The sequence below is a fragment of the Gallinula chloropus genome (genome assembly GCF_964237585.1).
Source record: "Gallinula chloropus genome assembly, chromosome: 21".
NCBI classification, from domain to species: Eukaryota; Metazoa; Chordata; class Aves; order Gruiformes; family Rallidae; genus Gallinula; species Gallinula chloropus.
Genome location: NC_140106.1, coordinates 1,422,615 through 1,437,289, shown reverse-complemented (window position 1 = coordinate 1,437,289; position 14,675 = coordinate 1,422,615). Strand labels below are relative to the sequence as shown.

The 14,675-nt window shown below is 39.2% G+C and overlaps 2 protein-coding genes across 2 annotated transcripts in view; one reads left to right on the top strand and one right to left on the bottom strand.

Annotated features, from left to right (window-relative positions):
• LOC311199735 (tubulin polyglutamylase ttll6-like) overlaps positions 1-14,675 on the top strand; it is a gene marked incomplete at both ends in the record, with an annotated part of 274,802 nt that overhangs the window by 145,858 nt on the left and 114,269 nt on the right.
• Positions 1-14,675, bottom strand: part of LOC311199706 (DNA mismatch repair protein Msh3-like) — a gene marked incomplete at both ends in the record, with an annotated part of 108,224 nt that overhangs the window by 58,007 nt on the left and 35,542 nt on the right. Inside the window, 2 exons of the mRNA XM_084273844.1 lie at positions 8,603-8,760; positions 12,068-12,182. Coding sequence (XP_084129970.1) covers positions 8,603-8,760; positions 12,068-12,182 — 273 coding nt within the window. The remainder of the gene's footprint in view (positions 1-8,602; positions 8,761-12,067; positions 12,183-14,675) is intronic.

Below are 14,675 nucleotides of genomic sequence, written 5' to 3'. Positions count from 1 at the left end.
AATACAGCTCATCTGTGAGCCAAGCAATGCATAAAAATCTAACAAGCTGCATCCTGGTTACAAACTGTTCTTTTTGCCTACTGCTGTCCGAATAGCACCATCTCTGCAGTGGAGCTCTGAAAAAATGGAGCTTGTTACTTATGATTTTAAATACAAAAATCTTCCCTCTGCTCCTGTGCACCTCCCTCCAACTGACCAACTGGTAAAACTGGAATGAAATTAAGGGCAACATTATTTGTGTAGTTCGAAAAAGCTGGGAAGAATTTTTGCCACCAGCAGCTACATCAATGGAACATTCATTTCCATTAATATTTACAAGCACTACTTTGTTTTTATTCTTAAGTGATTTACCTCAGATTTCAATTTATTGTGAAAGGCACCTGGGAAACATCTTCCACTCAATTTCCACTCAAACAGAAACGTTCTCTTTTTCCTGCTTCACATACCACTCCATCCTGTGCTTTCTGATTTTTTCAAGATTTCTTATAAAAGGTAATCTTAAGCCTTGAAACATTTTAACCTGTGTAAAAGTAAATCATCCCCATTTAAATATCTGTAAAATTATTGAGACAGTGACAGTCCAGTGAAGCAAAGAAAAAAACAAATGCAAACATCTAAAACTGACTGCCCAAATGTTTGCTGGTTTTATGCACAGTATTTGCTTTGCATCACAGTTTTTAATTGTAATTAGATCTGTAATGATGCCATAAATATGTACATTTTATAGATTTTTTTAAAAGCTTGTCTAGAGTGAAAATGGTGAGGTTTGTCTAATAGTTTCTTTCAGCTCCACACACTCATGACAAAACTGTAGAATGAGTTTGTCAAGTTGTCAGAATTAAATAGCTGTTCAAGTACTTAGGGAGGTAACATACAAAATTTATCTATTGTGAGACCCAACCTTTTTGAAAGTCCAAAACTTAGAGAACAGACAGAATAAAACACAGAGAAGAAAGCATTATGGCATGTTTGATGGACAGCCTTTTAAGAAATGTGGATTTATAAGGGCTGAATTTTCCTGGGTTTTTTAGCTTACTTTGAAGAAATCCTTCATATCTACACCATCTTCTCAGCTTTAACAGCATTTCTTTCCAGAGTATCATCTCATCTTCTAGACAAGGTAAGGATTAAGGGCTTCAAAACAAATTCAGTTGTTTCTAAAGGTCCTTTGTATCATCTGTAAGAAATGACTACAACTAGTCACAGTTCTGTCTTGTAATATACAACTATAGGTGGAATAAACATACTTCTCCTACATGGGAGAACAATGTGTCAGTCAGAAGCTGATCCCAGTTTGTTTTCTCACCTTGGCAGAGAATAGCCACACTCTGCTGTGCACAGTAGAAGACCTGACAGAAAGAATACATTATCTACACTCCCCTGAGTCTTATGCATCTCATGTTTGTGTGCTTCAGCTGATGATCATGCCACTGACAATACGTGAGATTTTTCTGGCACAAGGAAAACAACCCTCTCATCCCCAAAAGCTGGGCACACCAATGGGAAAAGATTTCTCTTCACACACCTTGCAGAAGCAGAGATACCTGCAGTCCTTGGAGGGATTATGTGAACAAGCCAACAGCTCCACACATTCTGCATTTGTGCTTGAGCCTACAGAGGTGCAGCCAGAAGCTTTCCCTTACTCTCTGGCCAGTAAATTCTCATTGTGCCACCAACTCCCAAGGCTGAGAAATAAAATGGGTGAAGAGTCCATGACGGCTGTAGCACCTCATAGAAGAAATGTCACTTCAGGATGACAGAAGTGCTCTTTCTTCCATCTTCATGAATCCCATTGCACGTGACTGACAAAGGTCTTTCTGCTCACAGGATGATGGACATAAGTCACATCAGCAAGCATTGAGATGTTGCTTTTTTAGATCTAACATCAGCTCTCACTACCCATGCAAGCATGCAGTGTTCACAGGTAAAGTGTAATGGCCCACATGTCAGCTTTGTGCATTTCAGGACCAGTTAAAGGTGCTACCAGAGCAGTAGCAGAGCAAGCAATGACAGGCAGTAAGGGAAGTACAGCCACCAGCTGGCAGAACAGCACGATGCATTGAGGAACTTGGTGATGAAATGTCTTGGCCTCTAAAGCAGCTTCCTACTAACAAAGAGAGACTTCATCTCATCAGCGTCACCACGTGAAGCCAGGCATACATACAAATAATGCCATTTCTTCTTCACTCTGGAACACACAATGGAAGCTGACTGACTGACTTGTGAAGAGGACTGAAAACATGCACGGTCACTTTGTTCAAAGAGCTGAGAACACAAAAAGAGCTTTGTTTCCTTACACCTGTTCTCTTTCATAGATGAGAAAGAAGGTGGGAACTACTAGGATGCCTCTAAAACAGAGTGCCACTCTACCACAAGAAGGCTCAACTGGAATAAGAAATCCAGGCTGGAGTGATGTGCTGGTCTGTGACTGACTGGCTGTGTCTTGCTCAATGACACTGCAATGGCAAAGCAAGCAATGCAGCCACCTGGGATGTCTTCTCAAGGGCAAAGCCTGCCTGTTCAGAGATGATTTCTTAGACTCGAAAAAGATCAATGAGGTGAGAGAGGCCCCTGAACTCTGTCACCACATCTAACAGCTGTGAGGACATAGCTGATGCTTACCATGGGTTGGGCCTGAAATGCAGTTTCCAATAGCAGGAGTTGATCTTCAGTTGGCAAATCTCAATAGCACTGTTGTTCCTTGTAGCAATCAAAACTCCTTCCCTTTACCAACCCCCTGATCAACTCAGAACCACCACTCCTGGCCGAGGTATGTGGCTGGAACTGGATCTTGGATGCTGGACTTGAAATAAACGACCCAACTAAGGCCAGCAGCCAGGAGGATGAATTTGCCTCATTATTTCAGTATTGAATGAGGCTGGCAGTTCTCAACCAATATAGAAAAACATCCTTTCCTTTCCTCTGCCTCCCCTCTCTCCTTATGAAAGCAAAGACCACAAATGTGTCCTGTGTGTGAAGGACAATGAGGTAGGTCTCTGAGCAGAGGTTTGAAGACTGCCTTCAAAGTCACCTTTCAGAAGCTCAGCCTGAACCTGATGCTTTCCCTTGGTTTCCATAGCTGCAAACACAAGTAGGCTGTGTGCAAGCCAGGGACACACACAAGTACCTCAGCAGGAAACAGCTTCTGCTGCATCGATCAGAAGCATCAAGTTCCTGTATGATGGCAACAGCTCAAAGTCAGAGGGCCTCATTTATATGGCTCTGCAACTTTGTTATGCCAAACAGACGTGTTAAAGATCAGCTGCCTGAAGATCTTTGCACTCCAGTTGTAGTTGAATGAGCAACTATTACACATGTTCAAAATCATTACACAAAGACAGACAGACAAGCCAGTGACACAGCTATGTCACTGAAGCCCAAGAACGGATTCAGGATTCCACTGTGGCCTTGTCTATAAGAAAGACCCTGTATACAGACACTCAGTACAAGCCAGAAGAACAAAACCATTCCTCCCCAGCTGAGGTGAACAACTACCATCTGTTTTCACAGCATTTTCAGATACACAGGGGAATTTGAGCTGAGTATCTCCCAGCTATAGATTTAGCAATAAGGAGTGCCCTCCATGTTAAAAATACATTGAAATCATCTGTTACAAGGATAAAATGTAGGACAAAGTTCTGTAAACCTTCATACAGATCACGCAATGCACAGAGCCTCTACCAAGACCACTGCCTGGAAGTGCAGGCAACTGCATGTCTTACATAAAGCAAAAGCATTAAACTGCTGCTTACCCAGGCAACCCACCACTATCACTCACTAACCTGTACTGCCAACCTCCACCACCTCTCTCTCTTCTTAATACACCTCCATAGACAACTCAAACTCTCTATTTCTTTGCTATCATGAAGATGAAAGACATGCTGAGAATCAGTAGACAGCAGGATAACTTTCAGAAGAGACAAAGTGCACAAAAGGATAATCTACATGGATCTTACTGATGCTTCTATTTATTCCTGCAAGGTTTAAGCATGTGGCACGTAACCTGCAAGAGGCAATTTCCAAACTGAAGCACAACGCAATGTATTAGCTCAGTCAACTGAAGCTGCACCTTCAACAGTAAGCCCCATTTGACTGATGGTGTTAAATGTCCTTGGAAGATGCATGTCCCCAAAGTGTGACTGTGCATCTGATCACTGAATAGAAGTGAAACTGCTTTTAATTCAGCACACAGGGAGAGCCAGGCAGGTGGGCGCTCTAGGAAGGAAATTCTTCCTTGTCCCTTCACCATCATCTAGAGTTGGTAGGAGTTGGCCTCTTTCACAGTATTCTTTCTAATGGCAGCTTGTGATTTAATAAATTGAGTCAGAATCTTGAATACAAGGCACTCAGTAATTTGAATTATTAATTCCCTTGTTTATTTGAACACATTTTACCTTGAAGTTGTTCTAGCATTCTTATTCTCCATTTTGAAAATTGACCCTCATGAAAAGCTCCTGGTGACTTACAGGTACTTTTCTAGCTCTAAGAAACTGCATTAGTAATTAAGTGAGACCTCTTTTAAAGGTCAGATTTCTTCAGCAGCTAAACATCATCTCTTCTGACCACATGATTAGGTCAACAGAATTTCTCTCCTTAGTTCCTCCATATGTACATCTCCACACTTGCTTTGTCTTTCTACACAAACACAAACATGTTCATTCCCATGTTTGAATAACTGTAGTAGAAGAACAAATGGAATGTTCAAATTTGAAGCAGAAATTCAACCCATTTACTGAACGGAGAAACCTGATTAGGAATTTTCAACCATCAGAGAACTAAGGACTCAAATCACACTGAAAGTCAATAGAAATTGAGCACTGATCTTTCCAAAACTACGCTAAACACAGCTTGAAATACAGCAATATGAAGAATATTTCAGTGTTTTTTTTAGTCTGATGTTATGAAGCTCGGACCACCAAACAGTAATGCAAACTTTTTGCTTACTAACAACCACTATCACCCTCTTCTCAGGTTTAGGAACAAAATCCTATCAATGGAAACACTTAAGGCTATTTTTAAGCATAAAACATGGTGAGATTTGGGAGAGTCCATCAGAGCACTCAAGATACTCACGTGAATAACACGAGCTGAATACTTTTCACCCCCACCCCTCCAAATTTTCAATTCACAGACTTGTAACAGCATATCATCTGGGCTTAGGGACATTTTGCAGTAGAAGATTTTCTCCTATTATACCTCTTTAGGATGGAATGCTCAACACTACTGTGAAATGTTCAGAGTAGCCTTAGCACTCTACTGTGTGTATACACCCAGTAATGAAGATTAATCACTTTTATTTTCACCGTACCTGTAACCAATATAATTCCTTTTGCATCTTTAAAAATGTTTAATATAATGCTGTATTTAAAGCCAGTTTAGAGAAGCTATCATACATAAATACTAGGCAGATCCAAAGGAATAACCATAGTAGCAACCTCTCCATTTCCATGGAAACCCTACTTACAACACATGAACAAATCTGACATGAATGTTAATCTCTTAAATCTATATAAATTCACACTTCAAAGATGCAGTCTACAAACAAAAGAGTCTGCAATATAAAGCACCAGTATCTCAAAAAATTTAGCAAGCAGCAGAACTGTTGGTGCTCCTTATGCACAGAACTCCTCAGAGTCAGCCTGTAAAGCATCCCTCACAGCAGGGGTGCTAGAAAACAACACACCATGGCAGTGATGAAAAGAACTTGGAAACTGACATCTTCCCATGCAATGTTTTTTAAAGATTAAAAAGATACCAAAATCATCAACAACAACAAAAAAAATCTCATTCTCCAGAAAGACATGTATGTGGTCTGGTGTGGCAGTGCAAAAAGGAGGTCAGCATAGATGTGCCCTTCTGACAACAAAACACAGAAGAAGAAAACAACTAAAAAAGCCAAACCAAAACTGGGGGCAAGTCAAGAGAAAAATCTAATAATTTCAAGCTCATTCCCTACTAGAGCAGAGTTCTTGGCAAAAGCAGAGAACTTTTTCTAAGGCTTTATACATGTCTGTTCAGTGAGAGCACTAAAGAAACAATGTAAGACATTTTGCATGGTAGCTGAATTTATTGGTTTTCTCTTCCAACCAGGCATTAAAAACTACTCATCAATTACTTCCTAGGGCTAAGAAATACTATGAGTGTAACACCACGTTAACCTAGACTTACATACTTTAAGGCCTTCCCAGAACACTGAAAAACCCCCCAAAAAACCCTACCCCAAACTCTCAAACTAACCAAAACAGAGGTACCAACTTTCTGGACAGTCTCTGCACACGTTTTCCCTCTGAGTTGCAGAATCTGCTCAGTTTCTCCTTTTCTCATGGCAGAGAGCAAAGTTCACGATTTGGAGAAGATGTGGACAAAGCAGGAAGTAGGCATGCCCAGACTGGGGACAAAAGACCACTCTGTGGCTACTGACAATCCAACACAGCAGAAGAGAAAAGAGCACTGACAACTGACCTACAATCATCAGCATGGATGATGATCACTTGGATATGTACAGCAAGGAAGGGCTACACTCCATAGGCTGAAGCAAAATGATCCAAGTATTTTAAGCATTTTTACTGAAAGAAAAGCTACAACTGGGTCAAGATCCTGTAAGAACACCACAGTTAATGCCTGTCCCACCAGTACAATCAATTCCCTCAAAATACACTCTACAGAAGAGAGAAGTTTAAAGAGATGCAGACAAGCAGATCCACTTACAGTCTTTTACAAACTGAAGTGACCACCCTGGATTTCTGAAGGAATGCATTACATAAGCTCAGCTTCTTTTCTATTTTTTTATCCTTCCTGTTAACCTTTTAACTAATGCATGACTCTTCCTATCTCAGTGTATGTTCAATTTCTTCTTGATTAATATTGAGCCAATTAGCTTACTCTTAATTGCCAGCACAATGACAAGACTTTAAGTAATTCTTTACTATATTCATCTGGTGTTTGACACATTTCACATTAAATGAAGAATGGCATATCTAGCTGAGCTTCCAAAGCTAATTTAGACAAGGGAAAAAAATAAATCAATCAATCCCCTGTGTTAGAATTTGTCTGGGCTCCAAATTAATGGTCTGAAACCTCAGTCAGTAAGTAACATGCTCTGTGTCTGCTTGGCTTGAAACCTGAAAGAATAAATTCTATCTTCAACCACACTACATTATCAGAACAGATCTGAACAATATCAATAATGTAGAGAAAAGCCAAGTAGAATCAGAGAAATGCAGTGCAGAACAGGTGGAACTCAGGTACATACATTTCAAGGTACTGTAGAGGATAAGAACCAATTTATTCTCTTTCTAGAAGGTACAAAATGAAATGGCATGCCCAGTGACTCTGTCACATTTCTTAATTTTTCTGCAAAAATAAGCAATTACAGCCAAATCAAAATAGAGAAAAGGGGAGATTAAGCTTAAGAGTAACAGACTTTTGCAAGTATGGTTAGAAATTGTCAGTGTGAACACAAGAGAAGTACTCTGTTCACTTACAAAGGAAAACAAAAATAATGTTCAAATTGTTAATAATGTTGTAATTTTTTTCTGTAAAGTAATTCAGATCTTGTGTGTCCTATATTCCCTTGAGAAAAGCTCATCCAATCAACCAGTCAATTACTTTCAACGCAGGACAGGGAAAAAGGTAACCATTTTGAATTTTCAGCTCCAATTAATTTTATAAAGATAACAGAAATTGTTTTCTAATTTATTCACCTGCTTAGCACCAAAGTGCATCAAAACACAACTGCATTCATTTTTGTCATGACACAGTGAGGCCTAAGAACATATCATCATTATATGATGAAGCAATCCCAAATGACCAGTATGTAGATTCCTTGTAAAATTAAGAAATGCACTCTGCCATCACAGAACTAGAATTTCAGAAAAAATAATCCTACTACAGATCTATAATTGTTGTGAAACTTAAAACCACAAATAAGTTTCCATCTCCAGTACCACCAGTAACACAGAACTTCTGCTGATTACAAAAACAGACTAAAAAAAAGGGGGGAAAACCAGCTGGATGATCCTTGGCAAACATTAGACAGTAAAATAGGGAAGTTTTGACTTCAAAAATTACTCAGCACTGTCCTGAAAATGAGACATGTTAAGTGAAATGAACTGCCATTATGAATTTTTTTAAAATACCTGAAGTGTGTTCAAGACTGATAGTACAGAAAGGACAAAACCCCAAAATTCTCAGTGTCAAATACTGTATGTACAACTGTGCTGCCCTGCAGAAACCGATCTGATTTTTAGAGGTGACAGTATTCATTTTAGGGGAAACATCATTTGGCTATCACCTGGCAGAATAAATTTGGCTGAGGTGTCCATTCAGACACATGATGTTCAATACCTGCATCTTAATCAAGAGAGACACATGAACATTTTTATCCTTTAGAGATTCAAAGACTCCAAAACAAGTACCACAGCTTAGCAGGAAATCAGAACCAAAACCCAACAACCAATGCACGTGTTTAAAATGAAAAAGGGAAACATCAAATATAAATTCTAAAGCTCTAAGTGAAACATTAAATTATACTTGGATGTGCACACACATGCCCCACCACAGTAACATTTTCATAAACATACAGCAAAGTTTGAAAGATTACCTGGTAAAAATACCATCCACAATACCAATCGTCGAGTCCTCTGCGGGAACATCAGAACCAACCTGTGCCATGACTGTGATCAATGCAACTTGCTTTATATATGAACTCTTTCCTCCCATGTTGGGTCCAGTTATTATCATGACCCTTTCACCATCTCCCTGGAAACATAAAACATTGGTGAAACATATTGTCCTGCACATGGTGCTGTTCTAAGAAAGGCTGCTGAGTGTGTGTGCCTACAGGGATAAAGGACAAGCCCTCAGGACACAGTCTGTAGTTGAAAAAGCTTCCTTCACAGCATTCAGTTTTCAAGAGTTTATGATGCCACGTATCAAAAATCTTCCTAAGTCCTCTCCAGGCTCATAAGAGAGGAGCATCACTATCATCTTTCATTACTCTTGAGCAAAACAAAGTGAGGAGAACCTTCTTGGTCCATCAAGGAACCAAGAGAATCCATGAAGCATCTGTACAATTTCATTTGAAGGGGGAACTTCACCAGCTTTCAGCACAGCCAGTGCTGTCCTAATTTGGATTCTGCTCCAGTTAAGGAGTTCTCATTGCCAAATGGGGGGGAAATCTGGCAGCCAAAGATCAGACCTAGACCCCTTCATAACTGCTTGCCTTGGTACAACACACACACATTCAAACAGAAGGGCTACAAGAAGAAATCAAGACATTTTTGAGTTTGGCAATACTTGACTGCAACACAGATGTTGTGAGCAGATTGTATCCAATCTCTGATTGACTGGTGCATCCAACCACTGAAATCTTACAGAAAAATGAATCAGATGCAAGAGCTTGTCTCAGCTGTAAAAGTCCCTACAGTACTGCTGTAGGTCTATGGCTCCAGAATAAAACTGTCATCTTCTGGTGGAAGACAGTTGCTAATAGAAAATTAAAACTCATCAATGAGTCTATAAAGCCTTATCACAGCCTGCATCAAAACTAGGAAATTAGATTATGCAAGGCTGTTGAATAACTAGAGTTTTTACTTTCTACTACATACATACAATGAAACCCAACAACTGATGAACTAACCAAAAGTCAGCATCTTTCACTGCTCCACAGGCGGGGCATGTCAGACAGGACAAGCATAATGAACATCAGACACACTACTTAGGGAAGTTGGAACTGACCAGGCACTGTGATGACAACAACATATCTCTGAGGAATAAACATGATTATCTTTACAGGGATTTCATTTTGTTAAGAGGGAGGCAAATAAGATTTGTATGTCACATGTCATAATCCACATCATAGAAAAGATGGATGGAATCAGTCTTAGGTCAATGCAGAAAACTGTTTAGCTTTTGCTGGGAAAAAAAAAACAACCCTGTCCATAAGGAAGTCACAATAAAGTCAAAACCCAAGAAATGTCATTATCAGGAATAAAGAATGGAAGTAATAACATGCATATGACTACATGAGAACAAAACTCACAACATTCTAGTCTCTGAGGTGGAGTTTCAATACAGCAACTGAAACTTCATCAGGACCACCATTTGGCTCAACACAACAGAATTACAGATACTTAAATCCAGGATGAGTTAATCTGTTAGAACCCACAAATTTCTTCCATGTGTTTGGTATCCCTCTGGGGTCCCTCCAGCCATGTTCTGACACTGGTGGCTGGCTTGCAAAGCCAGCTTTCAGAAAGAACATATGCTGTAACATCAGACCAGAGAGCCCATCTGCCCTTATAATTGCACAGAACCATAAGCTAACATCTTAGTGGAATTTATGGATGAAGTTAGAATTTCCATGAATATTTGGATGAGAGAGAGAGAACTGAAAAATAAGATGTTTATTTCAGGGCACTGCAAGAAAGCTTTTCCTAAAGTTAGTTATTTGACAACATTTCAGCTGAAAACATGACAGCAATTGCATTTTACTGTTGATTCAAATACATCAGCTTAAAACCAGACACGTTTTAATAAACTGGGTTCCCACCTACCTCTCTCAAAAAAGACAGAACTCTAACAGTAGAGGCAAAAACGATTCCACCACGATCAGTTGATTTTGTAATATTCAGTATTTAGAAAGCCAACATAAGAATGGGGCTAACAGGGGAAAGTGCATGATGATTACTGAATGAAACGATGAGTTTTCTGTCAATGCCATCTGTCGTTTGTTTGGAGTTGACAAATAATTTTGAAAACATTCCCTGATGTATTGCACAATATCTGTATCATTGTTCAGTATAGAACATGGTTTAAAAATATCTCCAGAGAAATACATACACATTTGAATGGTATTTATCACAGCCCATGCTCCACACTGACATACCTTTTATATATCAACTGTATGAAAAAGCAGTTACGTATACACAGTTCAGTGCATTTTTTGTATGAAGAACAGAAACACAGTATTTAAAAAAAGGTTCAGAAAGGTAAATATTTAATAAAAAAACGCCAAAAGGGCATGCCACTTAAAAAAACAAATTTAGGTTTTGATGAAAAAAAAAGGAGGAAACAAAATAAAAGATGTTTATCAGAAACAGATGAAGTGAAGTAAACTATGACAATACTTCCTACCTGTGGTAATTGTGTATTTATAGCAATTTTAGGTAATGTAGGTCATGCAATTTAGGTAATGTTGCATAGAAAATGTCAGGAAATAACCTACCCACTTTCTTTGACGACTTGGCAACAATAACAAGCAAGAGTCTTACTACTTCTCAACATCACTCTCTATTGCAGAAAACAACAGCCAGAAGGAGACTTAGGGGCAACACACTGCCTGCAAGCTAAGCATGGGGGATCTTTAGCATATGTTAATATGAAAGGCTTCTTCCAACCAGTGTGCAATCTACAAAGAATGGACTTGCCACTACACAGTCAAGAGTCAGAGCTCCAAATCTGCTCTGTCAGATTAAAAAAGGCTGCATGAAATCAATACCTCCAGAAAGAAAGGAAAACACATAGTAAAGTAATACCACCAAAAATGATCTGAGCTATCTTAGAACTGTCTTGGAAAGTGAGCCTGTAAGACATGGAAACATTTGTTGTGCATTTGAACATTAAAAAGTTCCACTAATCTCACATAAAGTTATGACAAAATGTAGACTTCTTCTGATAACACTGGTAAAACCCCTGGAATTATTAATTTGCTTTTCAAAAAGAGCCACTTTAAACTTTTATTTTCCTAGTTTTGAGACCATCTGTTTTAGCTTAGGAAGGGATTGGTTGGACTTGATGATCTTCAAAGGTCTTTTGCAACCCTGTGATCCTGTGATCTTTCTTAATGCCGTGAAAAGCGAACAACGTTGTCAAGAGAGTGTCTGGCTGCTAGAGAGCAGAAAAAGGACACAACAGATGTGATCACATCTAGCCATCTCTCTCTGAAATGTAACCAAGCAGAAAGCTGTATGATTAAATTATTTATTTTAACTTCGTGGCCAGGATGCAGATGCCAAATTCCCCCCCTTGGATGATGCTGAAGCTCAAACCATTTCTCAGTACTTACTGAAAGGTTAGTGGTATTTGGAACATACTGATCCTGTTCTCCCAGTAGCACATCAATCACAGGGTGCCTCCCATTCTTTATAATTATTTCTCGACGATTATCTTGCACAGTTGGTCTGCAGAAAGGAAGAGACATTAATTTCAACATTCATTGTAACTGATTACTTAGAAGTACTGCAGCTAAAGCCTGAAGAAGGGTAGGAAAAAAATAGAAATGACAAAAATTAATTAATGCTGTCAAATATTTCTAAGGACTTCCCTGGTTTCATTCAGTGATAAAAAAGTATTAGCAGATTGGGTAACAAAATTTTAGAATTCTTCATTTTTCCACTACCTGGGGAATGTTTTCCTTTGTTTAGTTGTATTCTAAAGGAATACTAGGAACTACAAAATGAACAAGCAGTAGCAAAAATACGCAGACTGGAGGGGACTGCTTTCTTCCCACCACTACAGTGGCTTCTGCAAGTGCCACCTTTTGCAGACACATTTCATACTCTCAGAATGATCTTGCTGAACTAGTCCAACCTGCTACTGCATTAAACCCCAACTAGTGTGGGGAGTGGAAAAATAATTGTCCAACTTTGTATATTATGACTGATAACACATTAAATGATATAAATCAAAGAGTACAGTATGACAGAGCTGTAACTCTCCTATAAACATTAGCAGCTCTCATCATGTGACAGCAACTCCCAAACAGATGAGTCATCAAACCATAACAGTCTATAGAAAGAGCTTACTATTTCAGTTGACATACTGAAATGACAGTACCTTTTCAGAGATTAGTATGCAAACCAGATCAATACTACTTACTTTCTTCCCTCATCTCCAAACCGTGTAAAAAGTTTTGCCTTTAATGCTTCCACCTTAGCTACAAATTTATCTATGTGTCTAGTCATACATGTGTAATTCCACGTTATACATCTTCACATCAACAAAGTTCTACCTCCAAGAGCTGTGTGCTCTTCACAGAGAGAAAAATGCAAAAGAAGCATGTTCCACTAAATTATGACTGTGATTTCCTTTTGTTCTCTTGCAACTTAAATTTACTTTTTCATTGCAAACTGAAGTGCAGCATTCAATGGAGAGGTAAAGGTGGTGTCATGTCTCAGCAACATTTTGTTACACAAGAAGTATAATCACTCTGAAATAAGAGCAGTAATTTAGGAAAGTGACGACAGCTGAGTAAAAGAGTAATACTGGAATAAAGACACCTCTTTTTTTTACTGGAAATTAACTAACACTTTGGATGGACTTTAGAGGGGAGGGAAGAAAAGACGCGAGGAGCGTGATTTTTCCTGAGTGGAAGAATGATGATGCAATTTGAAAAGAACATGGAGATAAAATAAATGACATATTAGGAGCACAATGCACTGGAGAAAGAGGTGCAAGTTAAGAATGGTGTGGGTTGGTTTCTTTTTAGCACGAAGATATTTCCAGCAGTTGAATAGCTGAGATTAAACCAATATGGACAGAGTCTTAGGCCTTTGGGATAAAGAAAGGAAATGTCACCCTCCATTTGATGAACTGGTAAGCTGTTTGGAGCTGTAATATGATAGTCCTAAAAGGGAGAACATCCCTAGAAGCACTTCCTTCTGGATTTCTCCACTTTGCATTCAGAAGAGAGGCATAACAGCTGAATGATCCATTTGCCATTTTATAATTCTGCCCTCTACTTTGGGCATAATTGTCTTTATCCTGACTGCTCAAGCCTCCATACACGTAACTGTGAAATATGATGTGAGTTTCAGATGCCATGAGCCTTGCTGACTCTGCCTATTCTGGTTTCACACAATGGGGCTTGCAGAGGCAGGCCCTCAGCCACAGTCATTTAAAAGTTCTTCCCTGTCCCAGTTAGACAATCACATGTCATGCAGTAAGAGAGAACTGGGGGACGGGGGTGGAAATTGCTCTGGAATGTAGAACGTCCTTTATTCATGCATCTTTTCAATGGTGCTCCTTAAACAAACTCACTGCTTGCAGAATGGATACTCCAACTTCAGATGATGATCTCTGGGCTACCTACACCAGTTAGGCATCTAACTTTGTGTCCTGGGAGCCCAATGCCTTCCATTTTCCATGTCAGGGTTGAGTCTCCCAAAGCAGGGTTCCAGAGACAGGTTGAAACTCCAAGATATGCTTACTACTCTCCAACAACCATGTGGAGCACCAGTGCTCCCAACCTCACAACTTGTTTACCTGCCTCAGGTAGGATGATATGAAACAATCCTCAATCAAAAAAACATTCTCCCGAAATACTCGAGTTGGTTACTATGGATGTCCCGTCTTTCCTTCAGTAGTCCTCCAAAATTAATTATTGACACCTTCCCTGCAGCTGAAGTTTCACTGAGAAGTCTCCTTCCTGCCAGTTTATAAGCTCTAAGCCACTCTTTAAAATTCAGTGAATTATTTAAACACTGCACAGTGAATTAATAAAATTTCAGTTTGTTTTCTCATCTCAGTACACAGAAATAAACGAGCAATTACTTTTAAAGAGATTTTGATTAGCAGCAGGCATGATCAAGAATCCAGAAGTGATCAATACTGTCTTTAATGCTGTATAAATGCAGAAGGATATCTAAGTGGATTTCCCTTTCTCCACACACATT